The sequence below is a fragment of the Mytilus trossulus genome, chromosome 8 (genome assembly GCF_036588685.1).
Source record: "Mytilus trossulus isolate FHL-02 chromosome 8, PNRI_Mtr1.1.1.hap1, whole genome shotgun sequence".
NCBI classification, from domain to species: domain Eukaryota; kingdom Metazoa; phylum Mollusca; class Bivalvia; order Mytilida; family Mytilidae; genus Mytilus; species Mytilus trossulus.
The window spans coordinates 7,810,980-7,837,313 of NC_086380.1; the positions used below are offsets into that span (position 1 = coordinate 7,810,980).

General features: G+C 31.3%; 2 protein-coding genes and 1 non-coding gene across 3 annotated transcripts in view; 1 reads left to right on the forward strand and 2 right to left on the reverse strand.

Moving 5' to 3' along the window:
- Trnas-uga (transfer RNA serine (anticodon UGA)) overlaps positions 1 to 9 on the reverse strand; it is an 82-nt gene extending 73 nt beyond the window's left edge. Inside the window, exon 1 of the tRNA in view lies at positions 1 to 9. This exon is cut by the window's left edge and continues 73 nt beyond it. This is a non-coding gene — a tRNA (tRNA-Ser).
- A 4,071-nt stretch (positions 10 to 4,080) lies between these two features.
- LOC134681561 (uncharacterized) lies at positions 4,081 to 7,179 on the forward strand. Its single transcript, XM_063541206.1, has 4 exons — positions 4,081 to 4,173; positions 5,519 to 5,708; positions 6,406 to 6,500; positions 7,082 to 7,179. Exons 1-4 carry the CDS (start codon positions 4,119 to 4,121, stop codon positions 7,177 to 7,179), a joined length of 438 nt encoding a protein of 145 aa, XP_063397276.1. The 5' UTR covers positions 4,081 to 4,118.
- A 12,427-nt stretch (positions 7,180 to 19,606) lies between these two features.
- LOC134681562 (uncharacterized) lies at positions 19,607 to 26,061 on the reverse strand. Its single transcript, XM_063541208.1, has 8 exons — positions 26,004 to 26,061; positions 24,576 to 24,765; positions 23,630 to 23,724; positions 22,680 to 22,760; positions 22,318 to 22,329; positions 21,579 to 21,590; positions 20,854 to 20,865; positions 19,607 to 19,704 (listed from the first exon to the last, which is right to left on the reverse strand). Exons 1-8 carry the CDS (start codon positions 26,056 to 26,058, stop codon positions 19,607 to 19,609), a joined length of 555 nt encoding a protein of 184 aa, XP_063397278.1. The 5' UTR covers positions 26,059 to 26,061.
- Between the last annotated feature and the right edge of the window lie 273 nt (positions 26,062 to 26,334).

Sequence of the window (26,334 nt, forward strand, 5' to 3'; positions counted from 1 at the left end):
CATCACAGCTTTAACTAATGGCCCCTTAATCATTTATATATTTCTGAGCTGACTAAAATCAATTAGTTACCAAATGTCTTTTAAGAAAGACAAATATGATTCTATAGTAGTTGAAAGTTGTTAATTGGCGTCATTTGAAACCCACAGAAAAGTATTTTAGATAGGCAAATCGTCAGGGGAATTAAAGTAACGAAAAATGTTCTTGAACGCGTACTCATTTTAAAAGCATAAAATAAATGGTATTACATATTGAGTAAAATCTTCATATCTTGATTTATAGAGTGCTAGTAAATGAATTGACAATTGAGGTAGGTTGAGACTTTAGCGTTACCATGATTACGACACACGAGATGATTCTATTTTCTCAATGCAAAAGTTAAATTTCTGTGTATCAAAATATGTCAAGATCTATCGGCCCTTAAATTTTCAGCCAAACAGAACAACCCATTGTTGGGTTGCTGCCACTAAATTGATTATCTTAAGATCATTTTTGCAGTTTTCTATTATCTTGAATATTATCGAAGATAAAGATAAAGTGTAAACAGCAATGTTCAATATAGGATTAAACACATTTTTCTAGAGGTTATTGATGTGTAAACCTGGGCGATTTACTCACAAATTGAAACAAAGTCCGAAGGACTTTAAAGTCAAGTTTGTGAGTTAGAGACCCGGTTAACACATCAATAACCTCTAGAAAAAATGTGTTTAATCCTTATAATTCTTCAGCCAAACATTCGCGATTATTAATTTACATTCAATTTACCATTTTCTACATTTGAAAATGCCTGTACCAAGTCAGGAATATGACAGTTCTTGTCCATTCGTTTTTGGTGCATTTTGTTATTTGATTTTGCCATGTGATTATAGACTTTCCAAATTGATTTTCCTCTGAGTTCAGCATTTTTGTGATTTTACTTTTCATTACTTTGATGGCTACTATATGTACCATCAGAAACACAATGGCATGTCGTAACTAAGGAGTACGTCGTCATCTTGACTCTCTAAAAAACTAAATGTCCGATAAATGCAACAGAATCTAAAATGAAATAGCACCTACCTAAAATAACTTCATTTTAATTAGATACTATCCGAATTTGAAGCATACAAGTAACGAAACAATCTTCCGTCTAAAAGTTTTCAATCGTATGACGTCGTGTAAATTCACCAAATCATACGTGATATTTCCCAGAATTTTATTTCAATTTTATTTTTATACATTTTCGAAGCTTTATTGCATTTATTTAATTTCTGTTTTTATATATATATATTATATATGCATTAGAATAGAAACAACTGTTATGCAATTATTCTATAATCTCAACTTGCTGAAAATCCCAATATTCCTGCAAGAATGTGTATCGCGCATGAATAGATTACGAAAGTAGTTTCGGAAATATGATTTATCGAAGTGTAAACCTAGAGAAAAATTCTAATTGACCAATCCGATTCAACTATTTATAGATATGCAAATGATTTAAAAGTTATCAAAGTCTCATGACCAAAATTGTCAATTGACTCCTCAAGGAGTTATTGCCCTTTAAGGTCAATTTAACAAAACTGGTTTATGTTTTTTGTATTTTCTTTTCTTGTACGTCAAGAAACTTATTGACTATGGGTCAATAGTTATCAAAGGTACCAGGATTATAACTTAGTACGCCAGAAGCGCGTTTTGTCTATATTAGGCTCATCATAGACGCTTAAATCAAAATATTTATAAAGCCAAACATGTACAAAGTTGAAGAGCATTGAGGATCCAAAATTCAAAAAAGTTGTGCCAAATACGGCTACGGTAAGCTATGCCTGGGATGAGAAAATCCTTAGTTTTCCAAAAGATTCAAAGTTGTGTATACAGGAAATTTATAAAAATTACCACATTATTGATATTCATGTCAACACCGAAGCGTTGACTACTGGGCTGGTGATACTCTCGGGGACGAAACGTCCACCAGCAGTGGCATCGACCCAGTGGTGTAAATAGTTATCAAAGGTACCGGGATACATTTATACATAAATACATTTATTTGCTTGGAAGAAAATATTACAGAAACAATAAACATTTTAATGGCATTTTTAAGTCACTCATTAATATATATTGAAAAGCAAATACAATCATTGATGAAAGATTTACGCAAAAATATAACAGGTGATCGATTCAGGCTCTTGAGAGCCTCTTGTTACGTATGTGCCTTGTTTATATGCCGTTTTGAGTTTCTTTGTTACAGGATTCGAGAACACTAACGGCCCGATTAATATACAAATCAATAAACAGATATGAGACACGCAGCAACATACTCCAACCATTATATTACATGTCGCATTGCAGTCGCATAAAAAAAGAGGAGGGGTTAAACATGTTTGCTTTTGAAAAAGCTGTGTGACAGTACAACATGAAACCCTAATATCAAAATAATTTTTAATGAGATTAACTTTTTTTTTTAAATTTGTATTCAACAATCCATTGCACTTTCTGCTGTTAACAATATACCTCACTAGAATCCCCTTCCCTTTCATGAATTTGACCTACCGAATTAGACTATTTACCGGATTTGTAATCACATAAGCAACACGACGGGTGCCGCATGTGGAGCAGGATCTGCTTACCCTTCCGGAGCACCTGAGATCACCCCTAGTTTTTGGTGGGGTTCGTGTTGTTTATTCTTAAGTTTTCTATGTTGAGTCATGTGTAGTATTGTTTTTCTGTTTGTCTTTTTCGTTTTTAGCCATGGCGTTGTCAGTTTGTTTTAGATTTATGAGTTTGACTGTCCCTTTGGTATCTTTCGTCCCACTTTTTGTACAACATACCAGTGTAAAGTCCCTGTTTGTTAATACCAGAAATCCAGGGTTGTTTTCTGGTAAGCATCAATAAATTAAATCAACATTAGGCTTATAATCTAACTGCTAAGTTATAAAATTATCAGCAATACAATAATAAACAAGTAAATATCAGCGATATAATGAGATAAACTTATCAGATCGATACAGAGCTCAAAAATGAATAACAAATTTATTTCATTTTTGTTTATTGTGGTGAGTTCCGTCTTGTCTAAAGTTAAAACAAATCTCGAAACAGCCATTGACTGCGTTAATGTATCACACTTAATAAATACATAAAACTTGTTTTGAATAAAAATTGCCAAGCTTAACAAAAATGTGTGATATTTGAACAAACATCTTATAGTGTACTTTTCTGAACTAACATCTTAAAGTGTTTTTTTATGAACAATACACTTTTCAGAATACAACTTCAAGGAAACACTATTGCTTAATTATTGACGAATAAAAACAATGGTGTGTATTTTAAGTAAAAAAGGGAAAACCAGCTGTAGCATGTGGTGTTCACAGCAGTCAACAATCAATATCAATTTACATTATTCAGAAACTTTCGACAATAAACTCATAAATGTTTCAAAATACAACTGAAAGGACACACTGTTGCTTAATTATTGACGAATAAAAACAATAATGTGTATTTTAAGTAAAAAAGGGAAAACCAGCTGTAGCATGTGGTGTTCACAGCAGTCAACAATCAATATCAATTTACATTATTCAGAAACTTTCGACAATAAACTCATAAATGTTTCAAAATACAACTTAAAGGACACACTATTGCGTGATTATTGACGAGTAAAAACAATAATGTGTACTTTAAGTTGGAAAGGGAAAAAACAGCTGTAGCATGTGGTGTTCACAGCAGTTAACGATCAATATCAATTTACATTATTCAGAAACTTTCGACAATAAACTCATAAATGTTTCAAAATACAACTTAAAGGACACACTATTGCTTGATTATTGACGAGTAAAAACAATAATGTGTACTTTAAGTTGGAAAGGGAAAAAACAGCTGTAGCATGTGGTGTTCACAGCAGTTAACGATCAATATCAATTTACATTATTCAGAAACTTTCGACAATAAACTCATAAATGTTTCAAAATACAACTTAAAGGACACACTATTGCTTGATTATTGACGAGTAAAAACAATAATGTGTACTTTAAGTTGGAAAGGGAAAAAACAGCTGTAGCATGTGGTGTTCACAGCAGTTAACGATCAATATCAATTTACTTTATTCAGAAACTTTCGACAATAGGATACAACTCATATTTAACATTGAAGGATGCAGTTTTTAAAGGCACTTTACCTTGTTGTGACATTTTCGTGTCAAACCTCGGGTTAGTAATTTGATTGTTATTTATTTAAGAATTGAATGTTGATTCTAATATTTTGGGTGTAAATGCGTTTGATCGAATGAAATTGTGCGAAAAGCTCACATTTTTGAATATTTCAAAAATAGACCTACATTGAAGAAAAACAACATAAATTTGATAAGTAATTCGTTCTGCAACAGTTACCTGCCAATCAGAATTACAGAATATCATGAAATGTATGTGCAATGTTATTATATAGAATAGTTGTTAATTTCACTCCAGATAATAGTAATGACAAGTTTGTTAAGATCTTCAGGGTAAAATAAAGGTTAACACAGTTATTAAATCAATGTTTTAAAACAAAATTTAAAAAAATTAAAATTAAAAAATATCGACTGCCTGGAACTGAATAAACTTTGTATGCCGTATACAGTTTTGTAAGATTAATAGTTGAGGGACTCGACATGAATGTGCTAACCATAGTTCCAGTACTATTGTGATACGTAATAAAGGTTTAGTGAATTAGTAAAAAATAAGTACATGATAACATGTTGTTTTGACAAATGAGTTATTGAATTCATTATGCTAATATTGAATAGTTGACTGGGGACTGTTTTATCCATTAACTGTAAATAAACTCATCATATATACCAGGATTAAAATTCTATAACTTCGTTAGACGCGCGTTTCGTTTATAAAAAGACTCATCAGTGACGCTCGAATCACGAGATGTTTAAAAGGCCAAATAAAGTACGAAGTTGAAGATGTTGAAGAGCATTGAGGACCAAAAATTTCTAAGAGGAAGGGCTAAATACAGCTACGGTAATATATTCTTGAGGTAGAAATGCCTTTGTTAACTATTAACTAATCTATAAAATGTAAGACTTCTTGATCAATGTTGGAGTTTGTTCCCTAGAATTTAATACTTTTTTTTCCTTCTTTTGAAGCATTATTAGAATAGTCATAATTTTTAACTGTTAATTACTCGGAGCATTATTCCCGTCAGCTAAGAGGTGATTTCGGTGATTAATTTTGTGTGTCATTATGTTTGTGTGTCATTATGTTTGTGTATGTGTTATTTTGTTTGAATGTTATAAGGCAGTATTAACTTATATTGAAATATTACACTTGTAAGAAAACTCAGCAATTTAATATAAGGCATTCAAAACGAATAATTTCGACAATCGAAACAAAAAAATTTCAATATAATTTCTTTTGTCGTAAATTTGAAGTACCTCTCGATCCTCACTGCATTGTTATCTATATATTACATATCTAATATAAAGAAAGAACGCAAATCTGAAATCCGAAATAATGGGCGTCACTGTTCGTCTAAATCTACCGATTACTTTTTTGTTAATAATTGCAGGACAATGCGTATTTCCATGCAGTTATCAGAATCGAACGTACAGATATGTGGCGACAGGGACTAACACAACGTACGAACAAGCAGTTTTCAGTCCACCTGGGAATTTAACAAAAGTGATTACATATATAAATGGCATTGAACCTTTATATATCGAGTGTGTACACAGGAGCGGACCATTTAATGTTATAAGGTATACAACACACACATAATCACCAACACACGCACACACACACACACACACTCATTTAAGGATAGTTCATTGTTTAATAAAAAAAACTCTGCAATGTGTTTTATAAACAGCTTATGACAATTGATTGAAATGCAAAGTTAACATAAATTAAAAAAAGCATGTGAAAATTTTCTTAGCATTATTGTTTGGTGTACAAAAGTTGCTCTATGACTTCGATTTTCATGTATTGATTTACTGTAAAAAAAAATATCCACTATTTTCTGCATTTGATAATGCCTGTATCAAGTCAGGAATATGACCGTTGTTGTTCATTCGTTTGATGTGTTATATCATTTTATTTTGCCATTTGATTTGGGACTTTCCGTATTGAATTTTCCTCGGAGTTCAGTATTATTGTGATTTTACTGTTAATTGCTTCGTCTCACTTCCTTGATTCTTGATGTAATACGAAATCTAAAATATTTCTCTATACTTATACATTGGATTGTTTTTAAAACAAAGGTCTGTTGCAGTTCAAGTTTTTTGGCTCTTTAATGGTAAAACCATTTTTTCGTTATATCATTTCATTCGTTTCTTTGATCATATCTTGTATGAATAAACGCATGACTGTTAGTTTTGAATCATTACGATTAAGCATATGAATATTATGAAATAATGTAACCTGAACATGTTAAAAGGATACATGTTTCAATAACAGGTACTACAATGGAACCGATTGGTTATACAGATGTAATAAAGACACTTCTGACGGGCCCGATCGCGATGTGATTGTAGTGCAAACTAACGACTGGGGTACGTAAGAACTCAACGAAGACCAACATATAGTTGAACTGAACAATATGCTTAGTCTTCTTTTGTTATATTAGTAATGCATTTGTTATATATAAACTATTTGCCAATGTTTCAATCAGAAATCATCTGTTTATTAGCTTAACCTTTAGGGCACTCTTGAAATACTAAGCTGCCTTAATATATTAGATGTAAAAATGCAAATGAGACGTAGACGTTTTGTACAGGTCACTATACGATTTTTTACAATGAGCAAAACTATAATGCATAGCAAGCTTTACAAGTCAACAAAAATACTACAAGGAGAAAACAGGATTAAACGAAGTACTTTTCATCTTTAGTTTAATAAGACTTTATATAAAGTCAGTAAAAATAGTTCTTATTTCGATATCAATGCATGTATTTTCTATAATATTAATCAACCAGACAAGTAGAAAGTATTTATTTAAGTTTATTGAACATCAAACGGAAGAATGTTAAACACAACGTTTGAGCTTTTGTTCATCTATATATAGATGTTTATTGATTCGTTTGATTTCATATTCACCATTTTCTTTAAACTTAACTCTTTTTTTAATTTCTAGAGACATTTTCGTTCTATCCAACCTTGTGTGACGTGTGCAATGGTCTCGGTTTTAAGAACGTCTTAAGTCTAGTTGGAGTCGGTAATATAATTGAATAATAGTCATTTCGTACCCTAACAATTTCGTACCCTTCATTTCGTATCCTGCCAAAAACACATTCCATACACTGACCATTTTGTACCTCATTGAAGATGTGTATGTATGTATGTATACAATTTCGTACCTCATAGAAGGTTTATATGTTTACCATTTTATTACTCATGAAAGATTTGTATGTTAACTTTTTTTGTACCTTATGGAAGGTTTGCATGTATGCCGCTTCGTACCTCGTGGAAGATTTATATGTGTTTCATTTTCTGGTTCAAACAACCATTTCATTGATATTTACTCTTTGGTAGTGGAGGTCACGAGAAATAAAAAAAAAAAAAAATAAAGCACATATGAGATAGTATATGGGAAAATGCCATATAGCATGTTTTTTTTTTTAAATAAAACATATAGAATTCAAGCCATACTAAAAAAAAAGATATAAACCAAACCTTTTTTTTTTTGTTTCACAAGGTTATATAAAAGGCTACAAAATACCTAAATATTTAATTTCTAAAATGGAAAAAGCAATAGCAAGTTCATTGATTGGTCACAAAAGGTAATCATTCATATTCAAACACTTTTATTAAAAACATCCTTCTTGTGTAAATATCAGCTTGCGTTCTGTTTTACTGCATTTTCCGGACAAAACAACTGTAAATATAACTTTAAAGCAGTTGCAGATAATTATAACTTTATTCGTAAATTAACCTCTTCATTTTTGTTTTAAAAATAAAGAAAGGATAAATCATACAAACAAACAACATGTAATTAAAATTTTCACTGCAGGATGGATTTTATTTTAGTTATATCTCAATAAAATCATCTCAAACTTTATCTTGAGAAATGTAAGCTTTTACAAAATGATACGATATAGTAAACATGCGTTGTGTCCAGGAGGTACGGAATGATAGATGTTTTCGGCCCATATGATACGAAATGGGTTTTATCGTAGGTACGGAGTGGTTTTTATCTTGTGTACGAAATGGTAAATGCTGGGTACGAAATGGTATTCTTGGATACAAATTTGTAATTTTGGATACGAAGTAATAATTTTGGATAGGAAACGGTAATTTTGGATACGAAATGGTAATTTTGGATACGAAATGGTAATTTTGGATACGAAATGGTAATTTTGGATACGAAATGGTAATTTTGGATACGAAATGGTAATTTTGGAAACGAAATGGTAATTTTGGAAACGAAATGATAATTTTGGATACGAAATGATAATTTTGGATACGAAATGGTAGTTTTAGTTACGAAATGACAAAGGTACGAAATGGTCAATGTACGAAATTACTTGTTACCATATAATAAATATAATATGTTTACATAAAAAGTTTGAGATTATAAGGGTCAAAGTAAAAAGTAATGCTTTTTTTGTTCTGAATTGCGAATATAAACTCCTTGTAACGTTTAATTGAGTTACAATGGATGTTCTGTCCGAACAAATGAATGAAAATGCTATCAAAAGTTGTGAACCAGGTTGAAAGTATATTAAAAAATTATTCGTACTAGGAACAGGTTTAAATATAGAAACTAACATTCACAAAATAATCGCCCTGGATCGAGAACATATCACAGGGTCTTATGCAATTGAATGATATACCTTATTAAAACAGTACACATTACAGAAGAGAGATTATAAGTAGAATTTATTAAAGGGACGATAAAATATCTAATGCGTTACAATATTGTCCTCGGTGTGATTAAATTTCAATTATCGTCAGCAAAACTCCCCAAAGCTTCCTCGTTTTTTATCCAATCCGAGAAAGTACGTTTTCTTTTTCAGATGTAGAAAAAGGTAAGAAGATGGGGTTTTATAACATTATTAAATACTTAGCTCTCATTATTTTGAATCTATTACCATTGTTGTATATAATTTAATGGATTTCATTTGATAAATACATGGAAAACAGGTTTTGATAACCTTTTTTTTTTTTTTAGATTTTTTTCATTTGTAATTGAATCTTAAGAGTGCATATAGCTTTAGAAAAATATTTCATATTTGACCACATTGTCAACAATTATTAATCAAGCAAGCCCGTGCTATGTTCTCTTTAATATCAAAACGTTTCAGATGTAATTGCTGATTGGCTATTGTTCTTTAATTTCGATCGAAACAAAGTTCTATACATACCTTTATTTTACCTCTTATACATTTCTATGATTATGATTGGTTAAAGCGTCCGCGTGGAGACGGTGTATATTTGATATTAGGTTAGTAGGGAGGTGGGGCTTATTTCATACACGGTTAGTAGTGGAGTTATGTCCCTTTATATTTCTTATTAGGTAAGAAGGGAGGCGGGGTTTATTTCATATATGGTTAGTAGTGTTGTTGGGTCCCTTTATAAAAACAAAACGGTCCTCAGAAAAATCTTAAGGGTTTCAACAAAAGATGAAATTGATGATTGAGATTGAAATAAATTCATAAAACACATTTAAACCTATTAAGTTGTTATTGCTGGTATCTGTTTTTGAAGGATCAATGAAAGTAGTTTCTTAATGCTAATGTAACTAATAATATTTCAAAATAACAATCAGTTCAATAATCAGGTTGGTTTTAAATCAATGACACATTTTATGATCTCTATCATGGTCATTACAAAAATGGCATTTAAGAAAATCGGATATTCATATTATTCGCACACACCTTCGAAAACAATAATTTTTATACAATTTTAGTCATTGCAATGTAATTTCGTCGTGTCGGAATCGAAAGAAAAAAATGGTAATTTCTTGACTTGTATCCCATATTTGTTTTTTCAAATATGTTTGACCAGTTATGTAGTATATTATTTATCATGATATGATGTAAAATTCAGAACTCATGTTAGACTTATTTATTTGTATCTTGACATTGACATTATTCTCATGTCTTTACAAACTCTATAATGTTAACCTGAATTATTTCTCTAGATTGTGCAGTTGGTAAGTAATATTTGTAATGAGACTTATTTCTGAAAACAATTAATCAATAATCATGAACATATACATGATAATTCTTGTTAACACAGACGTTCTGATTACTGGTCTAGTGATATCCGTTTTCATTGATCTTTTTTTTTTGCACGTCGTTTTGCTTGTTTGTATGTTTTTATAGTTTATAGAATCGCCATAATTGCTATATTGCAATTACATTGTCCGCCTTTTTATCTCACCACATATTATTTCATCATAATGTTTTGCCGGAAAACATTAAACAGAGCGACTACATATTTTATCAGTGGATTAACAGTGTTGAGTTATACATTTGATGACCTACTGCCTGCTTGCTGGTACTTTGAATTGTTGATCCTGTTGAATTAACATTATTACAATAGCGGTATGGTTAGCATAACCACGTGTGCATTATTGTCTCCAAAAAGGACAAACTGTGATATATAATTATTAAAACTTATTTCAGGGATAAACTTACAATGAACATAAATTTTCATAATTGCTGTTTATAACCAATGTGCCCAATATGAGCGCAATGCACGAATCAATTACAAATGTATGAGGAGGATATAAATTAGCACAATGCATTATAAGACGGAATGATATGCATATATGTAATCTAATTTTTCACGCCCATTATTCCATATTCTTAATACATTCTCTTACAATGTCTATGCGTGAACATACCTAAACATGTATTATTAAAACTTAATGCATAGATGGACAATATACTTTGCCATCTGAAAATCTCTGACAACTGACTTTTCTATTTATTGATTATAAATTCTAATTGTTCAACCTACTGACATTAATAGTTACGTAGCTAGGTAACATCAACAGTTACTTTACTCTTTTTTTTATTTAATAATCATACAATTTAACAGAAGAATGTATGGAAATGCATGCATTCTAAAATAGAAGGTAGGTTGGTTGTATACACCTAATCGCTATTTATTCCATTCTGGATAAGTTCTAAAATTACACAACTCTGTCATCCAGTTGAAGCTATCTGGGACCCCGTTTAAACAATTCACCATGCATGATACTTTTTAATGAGACCTGTTTAAACTACCGTAAATACTTCAAACAAAATATTTTTTTACTTCAATTTTAATTTCGAAAAAAGTGGATCATACTATATCAAAGTTTCTTGATGATCACTTTCTAAAGTTATTCCTCCCTCTGTTCACTGCTGATGACCTCCATTTTCGGCCCGCGTAACCTAAACAGGAAGTTGTGTAAATGACTGTTTTTCCAGGAATGGACTAAATAGCGATAAGGTGTATTTTGACACCAGACTAACATTTAACAGGTCAATCCATGTGATATTCAGTTATATGAGAGACTAATTTAATTAACTTCGTTTCAGTTATAATGCCAGGTAAGTACTTTTTTAATGTTTTAAAAAATATATAGCATAGTTATCATTTGTTTAAAAGTAGAATGAAAAAAGGATATGTTATGTGATACGGATTTTATGATGTATTATTCTCTATATATCTAACTGCAACTAGAACTCAAACCATAATGAAATACAATCACCAGTTGAAAGCATATCTGTTGGGTTATAAATTTATTTAAATACTCATTTTCAGTTTAATACATGAATTCTTTTCGGCGCATGCATTGCATGGATTTCAAATTTTATCATTTGTATTTATACAGGTAATCATAAAGATTAATTTCAGTCAAATAATAATTTGTTGAAGTGTTAAATAAGATTGTTAATTTTCTGATATATTCTTTTCTGTATTTTAAGAGTTGGAGTGCAACATGCCAGGGGTATGCCCTGTTACAAAGCCAGGACAGATTCAGTGCCCAAATTGTCCTTTCGAAAGCGATGGCCTGTGTTGTGATTGTTGAATAAATAAGCTCTGCAAATTATGTTGTTTCATATTTATTCAAGGGATACATGAACGTTTCTCAAACACTCAATAGCAATAGGTAGAAAATGGTATGGTCTGTTGTTTTACCTTTTTTATTGACATTTTTTTCAAATAAAGAATTAATTAAATAACAGTTTAGTATTGGGAAGAAACCATTTTTCTGGATTTACCTTCATCAGAAACGACCGCAGAAAAAATATGGGACAATCAAGGATGCATAAGTACTAGACCTCGTCATCCATTTTTTTTTTTAGTTTTGAAAGGTTTTTTTTCTCAATAGTTTCTAATTGATGAACTGACAATTCAAAATAGGTATATTACAAACTGATTTATCGAAATATATTTCATGTTTGTTAGTATATGAGTATAGTTTATTTCCAATTGGAATTCAAACAAACTGTGTTCCGTAGCAAATAAATGAAAGTTTGGAAGTTCATCCAAAAACCCACTTTTTGAGGAAAATGGTTTGATAAGTACTGCAACTTGTGCATGTTGTATGAATCTGCTGTAGAAATAAGTTCAACTTTAAATTACAAAGGAAGATAAATGAAATTTCAAATAATTGACCCCGCTAAATGCATTGCAATGTTTAATCTTAAGTTCATATTGATCATACTGATGTGTTTTTGTATTGCTATGAGTTACAATTTATGACAAAAATCAACAAAGACCCATCGGAACAACATCTCGTGAACACATTTAATAATACTTTTAGATATTTGGATGATATTTTGGCTCTCAATAATGACGACTTCAGTATGTATACTAAAGAAATTTATCCTGTTGAACTTACTTTAAATAAAGCTAATACTAACAATGACCACTGCCCTTTCCTCGATCTTGATATCTATATCACTAACGGAAAGCTTAATACTAAAATCTATGATAAAAGAGATGTTTTTCATTTCCTATTGTTAATTATTCATTTTTAGATGGTGACGTTCCCTTGTCACCATCTTAATGTGTTTATATATCTCAAGTTGTACGATTCACTCGTGTATGTAACAATGTTTTAGATTTTAACGAGAGAAATTTAAGTATTACTGAAAAATTATTACACCAGGATTTTCGATATCACAAACTAGTCAAAACATTTACTAAATTTTATCATCGGTATAAGGACATCATTCGTAAATATAGCTCAACATGCAGACTTCTTATACGTTCAGGTATTTCACATCCAATTTTTTATGGAAATATTCTTTACAAAGAACAAAAATGTCAGTATTCACCTAAGGAACTAACAAAAACTTTAAATAGACTTATCAAGAAGGGATATCATTGAAATCATAATCTTTCAATCCGTTTAATTGAAGCCTGGAGCTGGCATGTCAGTTAACTGCTAGTAGTCTGTTGTTATGTATGATTGTCATTTTGTTTATTTTCTTTGGTTACATCTTCTGACATCAGACTCGGACTTTTCTTGAATTGAATTTTAAATGTGCGTATTGCTATGCATTTACTTTTCTACATTGGCTAGAGGTATAGGGGGAGGGTTGAGATATCAGAAACATGTTTAACCCCGCCGCATTTTTGCGCCTGCCCTAAGTCAGGAGCCTCTGTCCTTTGTTAGTCTTGTATTTTTTAAATTTTAGTTTCTTGTGTACAATCTGGAAATTAGTATGGCGTTCATTATCACTGAACTAGTATATATTTGTTTTGGGGCCAGCAGAAGGACGCCTCCGGGTGCGGGAATGTCTCGCTACATTGAAGACCTGTAGGTGACCTTCTGCTGTTGTTTTTCATATGGTCGGGTTGTTGTCTCTTTGACACATTCCCAATTTCCATTCTCAATTTTAAGCATTACATTTGTCAATATTTCGCAATGTACAAATATTATACATAACCATGTTGAAATGAGCTAGGGATGAGAGGGGATTATTACTTTATTCGTGATATTTGACTTTTGTATACACAACTTTATTTTTACATCAGGAATAAGAGCTTTACTCCTTGGTTAAATTTGTTGAAACTTTTTTAAGTGATTTTAACCATATTCATACACTAATCGGCAAAAAATTATTCACATAATTTGGTTTACTACTTTTGAATACAGAGAAACGCTGACTTTTTTCAATTGATTGGGAAAAATTGCGATCCACTCGGACAAGTGGAACTATTTACACAAAGGATATTCAAGAACAATTAAAGTTTCTGGTAACAGTATTGGATTCATTTAGTCACGATCAAAACATTTTGATGGCTTGATTATTTTAGGAATGACTTCCATTTTCATTTCGTTAAGTTCTATATCGATCGTAGTAGTGGGGGATATTATGAACACAATTATGCAAATCGTGATACAAAAATAAATTTGGTATAAAGGTTGACTAAATGATACTTTAAAAAAAATCTGCTGCTGGCCAGAAAAAAAATCATATTTTCAAGACGGCCCCAACAACCCATTTCGGAATTGGCGTCATTAAAAATTGACAATAATTCGTTAATCCTTTAAAAGGTGTGTTATATGTAAAATCCAACATTAGTAAGATTGGATAAAAAGTAAATGACAGTTCCTAAATTACGGCTAGACATACATTAATGAAACTTAAGGTGACTTCCGATTTCAATTCTTATACTTTCAAGCAACTTCACAAGGGATGTAAATCCTTGAGAGATGTATTATATGTATAATCCAATGTAAGTTATGATAAAACGTTAAAGAAAACCCCGACAAAACAACACATAAATGAAGAAAAATAATGACTTCCGGTTTCAAAATGGCGGCAAATACGTAGAAAATATTTTTATAATTTCCATCAACTTAAAAAGTGTTAACACTCTTTGTTAAGTTTAAATGCCTAGTTTGGTAAGAAAGACATGTTGCTTATTTTATAATTATCTGATAGTTGCCTATACAACAACCCGTACAAGGAAGGCCAGAACGGTAGCATCTACAGTTACCAACACAGCTGGATTTTCGCCTCGGCATTTCAAAAATTTCTGACACGATGTTGCAACGGCAGTCAAAGAAGTCCATTTTGGTTTCCAACTGCCATTGATTCTTTCTTTCATCCAACCGCAGTGTTCATGACTTGGAACACGAACCTGTCGAGTACATGAATCAGGCTGAGCTCAAACAGCTCCTCCTTGATATACTTCTATTTTGATGAGCTCTGGAAAATAACCTCTTGTAGGCGGAATTGCATCACAATGCCGCTGCTTCCTGGCAAACAAGTCACATCGTGCCTTGCTTTATACTTAAACCTAAAAAAACGTCCCTTACATCTGGAAAACCTTCTCTTGTTAGCCAAGCTGACCTTTTGCCTTTCTCATGACAATTCGACAAAGTGTTACATCCACTAAATGCATGAACGAAAGGAAGAGCAGCTACACAAGGACCAAACGCATTTGATATGTCACGTGCAGGAAGCCATCAAAATTCGTTATTCCTTCCATAACCTATCCACAATTTGTTCTACCGAATTTTGCGATTGCTGCAATTCTTGATACTATTACATCTGTGTCAGTACTACCTAAAATTACATTTTACAACACATTTCATAATGATGCCGAACATGGACAAACATTCGTGTATCTGCTTCTTCATGATTACAGGGGGATAGATAGGAAGTATCTTTATTGAAATTGCAAAGAATGTTTACACTATGAGTAACATACACATTTTTACAAGTCTCTTAAGAAGCAATTTTGTCAGCAAGAAACTTGAACAATTTCGTTTGGTTGTCATCTTCACAGAGAAAACTACTCCATACCCTTGGTGTTCCAGAGACCAGAATCAACACCTTTCCATCTGGCACAAGAACCTTGCCTTTGTCTTGTCATAGCCTTTGAATTATTCATTTAGTAAACATCAAATACAATGTCTACTTTTGAATACTTATCGATGCAAGATTTTATAAAAGGCAGTATGACATTATTAGCATAATCATCAAATATTTTTGCCCAACTTTGTGACCTGGAATTAACCATTGCTGCCCCACCAACAATAAATGCGTCCGAATTTGGATCAGCAAATCGCAGCATGCTTAAAGTAAATCCATTTGCAGCGATTTAATACCACTATTTCAAATGACATCCTGAGATAAAGACGGAGGAGCAGTTTGGTTTCTATAGATAAAGACATATTTCAAGTAAAACTGTCTACTGTAACAAGAAATGAAAAGTCTAGAAAAGATATCGCAATCACTTTTAAGGTTCTCTAGCTTTGTTTTTGACAAAGACGTTTCCAGTTCTTTTCTATTTGGTTATAAAAAGCAGGTTCTACTTCGTTTTGCATTTGCTTCAAAATATCTTCGTATTGTTTGGACCAATGTCTTGGAGTTTATTTACATATCTTACCTGTTTCCGAATCAACAATTTCCTAAATGGAGTAATTTTTTTTACAAATCTGACGACTCTTCCAGAAATGAATTTTCAAACTCATTCATCACTTTGCAAAGCCTTTATAGCTGTGTTTTCGTAGAGTCTTCAGTATGTAGTTCATCTGTTTTAGAATGACCCAAACCACTAGATCTTTCAAAGTAATCTTCTATGTTGTGTCATGTGTACTATTGTTTTTCTGTTTGTCTTTTTCATTTTTAGCCATGGCGTTGTCAGTTTGTTTCAGATTTATATGTTTGACTGTCCCTTTGGTATCTTTCGTCCCTCTTTTCTAGTATACTGACTCCTGGTCCAGCTACTATCCATTTGACTAAAAAGAATCTTCGGTTAATACTATGGCACCAATATCGCCCTTCACAATTGCATTATTCTGATTTTGTGCCTGATCAATTGTGTTACAAGAAAGAAATTTGCTGGTCTTACGTACAGAGAAATTGTAATTTTCAAATTCCATTGCCGTCTGTGGGTGATGTTAGGGAAGGAAAGTCATATCTCTGAGATAAGTCGGTAACGATCGAGCATAATTTACACGCTCAAGACCTAAAGCAATACGTTATCATGCTTTATATGGACTTTTCGAAAAGTACTAAATCTCACTCATGAAATGAGCATAATACATACCAAAACCAAAAGAAGTTCTTAATTATAAATTGAGATGATTCTATTCCCTTACACTAGTTTTTTTAGTCATTGAACTTAACAGAGTCATGACATAATTATATATTCTAAGTTTATCTTTCATGATCAGAAATTAACAATTTTAAGCAAAATACATGCAGTTGTCTGATGCGTCCGTCTAGTCCTAGGTACATTTGAACATATATAAAAATAATCTGCCATTCTTGGTTTTGCAATATTGGCTTCAGTAAGACAACATGTCTATCCCCTATCACGCAATATATCACCAAGAGTTTTATCACAAGTCATTTCATTGTGCAATCCACAAAACATTTTCTTTACAAATCAGGCCATTCCCACTGAATTTGCTAAGGCATTTCCAAAAGTGGCTGATCTGCAGTAACAATTGATGTTTCGCCGGAATTAACCACATTTTCGCCTTAACCATCGAAAACCTGAGAATTGCCTGGTAGTGCATAACAATCGCTCTTGATGTCTATAAATAGTTTGCACATGCGCAAAGGTGTGAAACACATGTGTATCATAACCTTGAATTATTAAATCAATTCATAATATCATTAGAAATCGAAAACAATAAATAAATTGTAAATAGTTCAAATGTTTTTGAAAGACTTTTCTTACATTTTCGCGCATGTGCAAATACAGGATATGTCAAATATTCATTATAAATTATTATGTGATGTAAAGAAGGTAGCAACCAAACATAGAAATTGGTTTTTACTAAAAGAAGATCAAAGACTAAAGAAAACAGCCATTTTAAAAAAATATTTTTTATTTAACGGCCAGCAGTTATTCCTTACAAAGTATGTAATAATGATGTTTTGTGGTAATGTTCATGCTTGTATCATCATTTGCAAAATTCCCTCAATTTTGCTTGCTAATATCTTCCACTATAGCATTCAATTTTATATTGGGTATATATGCAAGAGTCATCAGTGTGGACCAGAAAAAAATGTAGAATGCGGAGTTTCGGAATACTCAGGCTTTTTCTGCAAGTATTTTCGAACCATTATAATGTGTCAGTTAAAGCAGGACGTTGGAATACTCAGGGGTCGGATTAGACAGGTTACACTGTATTGGATTTCGATACAGCTCAGACGACACAGCTTGTTGATGTATGATCTTGATTTGTTTTCTGAATAGAATAAGTTGCAATATATAATAGAGCATATGTCAATGTATGGGTGTGTTATATGATCTAGCTAGTGCACCTATAAAGAAACAGTCATTTATTTGCTACGAAACACAGTTCGTTTGAATTCATACTGGAAAAAAAACTATAATCATACACTAATAAACAACTTGCACTGTTCCCGTAAACATGACATATTTTAATTTTTATCATTCAGTTTGTAATAGACCTTTTTTTAATTATCAGTTTATCAATTCGAAATTATTGAGACACAAAGCTTTCAAATATTTACGGGAAACTGACCTAAAATGGATTACGACTTCTAGTACTAATTATAAAATTGAAAATGGAAATGGGGAATGTATCAAAGAGACAACAACCCGACCATAGAAAAAACAACAACAGAAGGTCACCAACAGGTCTTCAATGTAACGAGAAATTCCTGCACCCGGAGGCGTCTTTCAGCTGGCCCTTAAACAAATATATACTAGTTCAGTGATTATACATCTAGCCAATGTAGAAAAGTAAACGCATAACAAAACGTACATTTAAAATCAATTCAAGAGAAGTCCGAGTCTGATGTCAGAAGATGCAACCACAAAAAATAAACAAAAAGACAATTATACATAAATAACAACAGACTACTAGCAGTTAACTGTCATGCCAGCTCCAGACTTCAATTAAACTGATTGAAAGATTATGATTTCATCATATGAATATCAGGCACAATCCTTCCCGTTAGGGGTTTAGTGTCATACCATCATAACATATATGAGAAGAACATAACCTGTGTCATGCCAACAACTGGTTTTTGAATAAATGTGTTTAGTTCCGATGCAAAGACCCTATAAGTGAATCAATATTAACGCCAAAATATGCAACCTTTGACTATTTTTGATGCATCTTTGACTATCAAATATTTTGCTTCGGTCGTTTCTGATGAAGGTAAATCCAGAAAATTTGTAATTATCTAATACTTAACTGTTATTCAATTAATTCTTTATTTAATAAATGTAAAACTTTTGATGTTCTTCTTTTAATTGTCAATAAAAACAATGGAAAATGTTGTGTATACAACAAGCCAAAACGTTCTCTACCTATTGCTATTGAGATTTTGAGAAACGTTAATTTTACAGTGTGATTGTTATAAAGCATTAAGGAAACAGTATATTAAGCCATACTATTATAAGCTCATACAGTTGTTGAGCACAGAAAATGTAAAAGACATATGTAGCCTTTGTAAATTTTCTTTTCCATGCATTTAAACGTAGAACAGACATGTTATAAGGTACCAACACTTACTATAGAGCATTATCCTTCTGGGATGTATTCATTTATCGATTATGTATGTTTTATTTATGATATATTTGTATTTGCAGATGTATTATATTTGTACTGATGAGCATTTTTAGCCCAAAGTAATACAAGAATTGAATCGATTTGATATATTCCATAAATAAATATATAACAACATCAATTGAAGAGATAATTTATTCAACAACACAGACCATCGCTATCGGAAGGACAGTTTGGGCACTGAATCTGTCCTGGTTGTGTAGCGGGACATATCCCCGGCATGTTGCACTCCAACTCTTAAAATATACAAAAGAACATATCAGAAAATAATCAATCTTATTTCACATTTCGATAAATTCTTAGTTAACTGAAATAAATCTGTTTGAATACCTTTATAAATAAATGATAATAAAATTCGAAATTCAAGCAATGCAGACGACGGATTACATTCATTTTTAAAACTGATATTGAGTATTTGAAGAATTCATAAGCTAACATATATGCTCTTTAAAGACCAATTGCAATTAGATATATAGAGAATAATACATGATAAAATCAATTTCGTATCTTCCCGAGGCCCTTTAGACCCAAGAGATGATATTGATCGAGGGTGATATGGAATATGATACGGATTTTTCATGTATTATACGCCTTATCATATATAAAAGTTACCTTCAGATTAATTTTGTCTTGTTTAAACGACTTGTTTATATATAGGAACTGCTTTTAAAATTGTTCATTCGAAGCACCTGGGTTATCTTACAATTTACGTCCTGTAGTCCATAGAAACAGTTTGTGTATGGTTTTTGCTTGTTGTTTATTTTTGTTCAGTTTTCATTGACTTTTGTTTGTCCTACTTAAGTAATGTTGTACTATTTAAAACACATTCTGAATACAACTTCTTAATAAAACAAAAATGTAACAATTAACCAACAATTAAATAACAAGTATACTGTAATAAATAAAAGACTACTTTGAGACAGGTGAGTAAGAATTGCACTTTTGGAATATCAAAATTTAAAATGTTACCCTCCTGCTACTCGTAGTTTATGATTTCATTTCGTGTGCCACAAAATATGATAGAATGACGAATGTGACGTCACATGCCAAATATTGACGTCATTCAAAAAATGCCGTACTGACCGCTCCATTTTGGACCAATTGACGAGCAAATATTTCTCTACTTTTTGTGCTATTTTGCTATTTTCATATTTCCGAGTAGGGTGTGATAAAAGGTAGGCATGCGATAAAGGAGTGTGGTAAAGGGTAAACCTCGATAAAGGGTTGTAATAAAGGGTCTGCATCAAAGTTGAGCGATATGGATTAAACAGCAAACTATATTTTAAATATTCACAACTACTTTATCTACTTTCAAACATATACGATAAATATACATAAGACATATATTCTTTAAGACATTTGAAACACTTTTAAAAAGTACTTACCTGGCATTATAACTGAAACGAAGTTAATTGAATTATTCTCTCATATAACTGAATATCACTTCGATATACCAGATAAATGTTAGTCTGGTGTCAAAATTCAACCAACCCACCATTCTATTTTGATATATTGCTTGCATTTCTATATATTATCTTGTTCAAGTGTATCATTAAATAAATAAAAAATGTGTAAGAAACTGTTTATTTTACCTAGCTACATAATTATTAATGTCAGTATGTTCAACGTTTAGAATTTAGAAACAATAAATAGAAAAGTTAGTTTCTACATGGTGAGCAGGATCTAATTATCCTTCCTCAACACCTGAATCACCACCAGTTTTTGATGGGGTTCGTATTGTTTAGCCTTTAGTTTTCTAATCATGGCGTTGTCAGTTTATTTTCGATTTATGAGTGTGTTCCTGTGGTATTTTTCGCTCCTCTTTTGTTAAACAGAAGATATAAAGCTCTGTTTTAAGTTGTCCGACAAAAGTGTCATGAAAGTATGCGTGGAGAGAAAAAAAATGGCGGACAGTGTAGTTTTAATATATCAATAAAGAGTATATTAACTAAGAAAGCGACGGAAGAAGATACCAATTAAGATGCAATAAAAAATTGTGAGACCTATGAAAGTTGACATCACTACACCAGTAGTCAGCACTTCGGTATTGACATGAATTATCATTGATATGATCATGATTATAGATTAACTGTTATATAAATATACTTACCAACTTTACAATCTAAAGAAAGGATACAGGTTAACATTAGAACAGTTTGATAAGATAGGTGAATAATGTCAATGCAAAATGTCAAATAATCATGTCCTTAATGCAGTATGAATTTTTATACATAACTGGTCAAACGTATTTCTGAACATATGAGGTACAAACAATGAAATTACCAATTTTTCTTTCGATTCCAACACATTTACATTTACATTTACATTTAATACACTGAACAAAGTAATATAGAAATGTCTTGTTTTCGAAGATGTCTGCGATTAATATGAATATCCGTTTCACTCAAATGAAATTTTTTTGTAACGACCATGATAAAGATCCTAAAATGTGTCATTAACCAAATCTACATATTGAATTGATCGTTATTGTGAAATCTGGTTATGTATGGAATTTTGTTTCAATAGACTTTAAACAACAATAGCCAATCAAAAATTTGTATCCGAAACGTTCTAGTATTAAAAAGAATATAGCACGAGATTTCGCGGATAATAGTAATGACAATGTGGTCAAATATAAATGATATCGCTTTTTTTAAATTGTTCACCAAATCTATATGCACTCTTTAAATGCTTTTACAATTTTCCTAGATAAAGGTTTTAAAACCTGTTTGTCATGCCTTTATTAAATGAAATTCACGCATTTCTATACAACAATAGCAAGAGATTATAAAAAAAAATGAGAGCATGAATGAAGTATGGAATGATGCTATACGTATTCATCTTCTTACCTTTTGCTTCATCTGAAACATGCAAAAGAACATATATTGTACTATCGGATAAAGGAACGAGAAAGATTTATTTCGGGAGTTTATGACGATAATTTAATTTAATCACACCGAAGATAAACATAAAATTCAAATTTGTTCGTAATTAAACTTCACCGAAATGTGAAGAGTCTATTGTTGATTTTTGTGAATGTTATATATTCTATTTAACCTGTTGCTTGTACGGCTTCTGTATTTTTTAAATTTACTTTCAATCAGATTCACAACTTATGTTACAGTTTCCCTGTACAATTTAATTCACACAAAAATCATGATTATTTTAAAAATGATCCATGTAAGCTAACATATGATATAAATTATATTACCAACTCCAACTAGACTAATGTCTTTCTTAAAACCGCTACCATTGCAAACTTGACACAAAGTTGGATAGTAGGAAAATGGCTCTGGAAATGAGAAAAAGATTTTAAATTTCCTTTAATAACTGATGTTTTGGTAAAATGGGTAGTATTTTTGATGGAGTCACAATGGATAAATAATCAATCAACATTTTGTATAGTATTTAATCAAATGAAAACGCATACTTTCTGTATAACTTGAGAAATTTATTGAGCTTCCCTGGTTGAATATTATAGAAAATACATTCACTGATTTTGAAAAAGGAACTCCTTTGCCTACTTTTTTTAAATTGTCTAACTAAAGATTATAAAAAATAATGCTTCATTTACGTTCCTCTATTCACCCTTATACCAAACTTAGTCATAAGTGAAACTTTAAAAAACTTGTTATGCGTTAAATGTTTTTATAATTGTTAAAGGTCGTAAGTTGATCTTTGATTGCTAAACTTCTACGTGTGTTGTCTCTGTTTAAGAGCTGTCTCATTTGCAATAATGTTATAAGATAACACTTGCATTATTTAGCACCCTGTTTCATTTTAAGTTTTGACTTCCAATGTTTCTGAATTTTCCGTGTTTACATTAATTATAGATTATCGTTGGTCATCTCAACTGGATTGATTTTCTCGCTTGAGTCGATACGGCGAAAGTGAGAAAATCAATCGAGTTGAGATGACCAATGACACTCTGTCTATCGTTATTTTACCTATGACGACGTTGTTAATTTCATGGACAAGCGCACAATCATGAGCCCTTTGTTTCTAGCTATATTTTTTTTTTCAAATCACTCTACTGTGCTAAGAAAGGAAATTATCAGTTAACGCGATCAAAAGAAAATTTCGTAAAATAGCGATAATGTCTTTTACTATAAACTACAATTAAAACATATCATTAAGATAACTGTTAATTTCCTTACATACCCCAGTCGGTAGTAAACATCACAATAACATCGCGGTCGGTCTCGTAAAAAGCGTCTTTAATACATCTGTATAACCAATGTGAGCCATTGTTGTACCTGTTATTAAATAACGTATGTATGTAACTTGTTTATGTTGCACACTTTTATTACTAGAAACCATGAAATCAAACATTTTGATTGGTTGATTTTGGAGTATGAGCACAAAAAAAACACTGAATCGAAAGTTTTATGCCTGGATGTACGTGATTGGCGCCTTCATTGAAATGAAACGTCTTTAAGGTCCACTTACAAGTACAAAAGTAATTAAAAAAATTATCAGAATCAATTGAAATCATTCATGTCATATTCTATGCAACAGATTGTCCTTGATGATAAATTGTACTATTATGTGATTCTTCAAAAATTATAGTTGATGTCACTAAAATTGTACCCTTAACCTGAATGCAGCACAGATATAACTTTATGATGTTAATACATAAATCTCAATAGTATACATCTCATTTTCATAAATACAGTACCTAAGTACTATTAAAAAAAGTTCCAAGGTTATCGAATTTAAAAAATATTCAGATTTGTGGAAGAATTTAGTTTCCTTTGTCGTTTGATATGAATAATGAGTAGTAAACTTATTTCACAAGTTATATAAAACATTCCAATTCATTTATTTTTTTTCGATTGCATAGCAATACTATTTTAGATGATAATTTGTCCCGAATATAGTATGTAAGATACTTTACCTATAGGATCTAAAGAATATGTCAATGAAAATCTAAGTAGTCCAGCATTTTTTTAGAATAAACCAAACACTAGCACAAAGTGATGTTTTAATTGTTTGCATTATGCTGATCTTTATATTTCAATTAATAAGAATACGCGATTCAAAAATTATATATTTATATTTTAGATTACACTATTCTAAATGATTTGTATTGGAATGCGGTGTATACCTTAAAGCACTAAAGGGTCCACTTCTGTGTACACATTCAATGTAAAAAGGATCAATGCCATTTACATATGTAATCACTTTTGTTAAGTTCCCAGGTGGACTGAAAACTGCTTTTTCGTACGTTGTGTTTGTGCCTATCTCCACATATCTGTACGTTCTATTCTGGTAACTGCATGGAAATACACATTGTCCTGAAATTATAAACTAAAATTTATGAGTTTTGTTGCAAAAGTAGTCGGTAGCTTTAAACGAACAGTCACGTTTTTCATTTCGGGTTTTATATCTGCTTTCTATCTGTATTTTAATATGCAATATATAGAAAACAATGCAGTGAGGAAAGAGTGATACTTTAAATTTACGACGACCGAAACTATATTGGTTTTTTTCTATTTTGAACTTCCTATTTCTATGAAGCAACATTCAAGCATCACTTCTGAAGAAAAACAGTTTATGCTTGGATTTCTGAAAATATTATTTTTTTCTGATGAAGCATGTGGTTAAAGTTTTTGGAAAATTTTATATCTTGTCAAAGGGTCAAACTAAATATTTTGTCAAAATTTTATGAAAATTAAACCAGCCAGCCAAATTAATTTTAGTCAAGGTATTTGGTACAATCTAACCATTGTTCAACAGAACTTTAACTTTGTACCAATCGTTAAGTCATATCTAGTTCCAGGCAATCTTAAGTTATTTTTATTTTATTTTATTTTAATGGGTTTTTTTTTTTTGGGGGGGGGGGGGGGGGGGTAATTGATTTTATAACTGTGTAACTGTTAACCTTTATATTTACCCCGAAGAACTCAAACAATTTGTCATTACTATTGTCTGCAATGAAATTAACAACTGTTTTATATGATAACATTGCACATACATTTTATAAGATTTTTTTATTTGCAGGAAACTATTGTAGGACGCAAGACTTATATAATTAATGTTGTTTTTCTCCAATGTTTGTCTATTTTTTAAGTATAAAAAAAATTCAGCACATAGCACAATGTCCTCCAATCAAACGTATTTACACGAAACAAATTACAACCAATTAAACTCATCATAGATACCAGGAATAGAATTTAATATTTACGCCAGACGCGCGTTTCGTCTACAAAAGACTCATCAGTGACGCTCGAATCAAACATGTTATAAAAGGCCACATAAAGTACGAAGTTGAAGAGTATTGAGGCCCAAAATTCCTAAAAGTTTTGCTAATACAGCTAAGGTAATCTATTCCTGAGGTAGAAAACCCTTAGTTTTTTTTCAAAAATTCAAAGTTTTGTTAACAGTTAATTTATAACTATGAACATCAATGATTACTCAAGTCAACACAGAAGTGCTGACTACTGGGCTGGTGACACCCTCGGGGAGATAAATCTCCACCAGCAGTGGCATCGACACGTTCAATTCTTAAATAAATAACAATTAAATTACTAACCAAAGGTTTCACACGAATATATCACAACGAGGAAAACTGCTTTAAGGAACTGCATTCTTCAATTTTGAATATGAATTGATTCTCTTTGTGGAAAGTAAAGTTTTTAAATGCAGTAGATTAATATTGATTTTTACATACTTTGAATACTTTATGCTAAAAAGGTTTTTCCCCTTCCAACTTAGAGTACACATTGTTGTTCAAAGGTCTTTCACCTTCCAACTTTAAGAACACATTGTAGTTTTTTTTTTATGAACAATAAAACAATAGTATGTACATTAAGTTACAATTGGAAAAGTTTATTGAGTAAACAATAATATGTTTGTTAAAATAT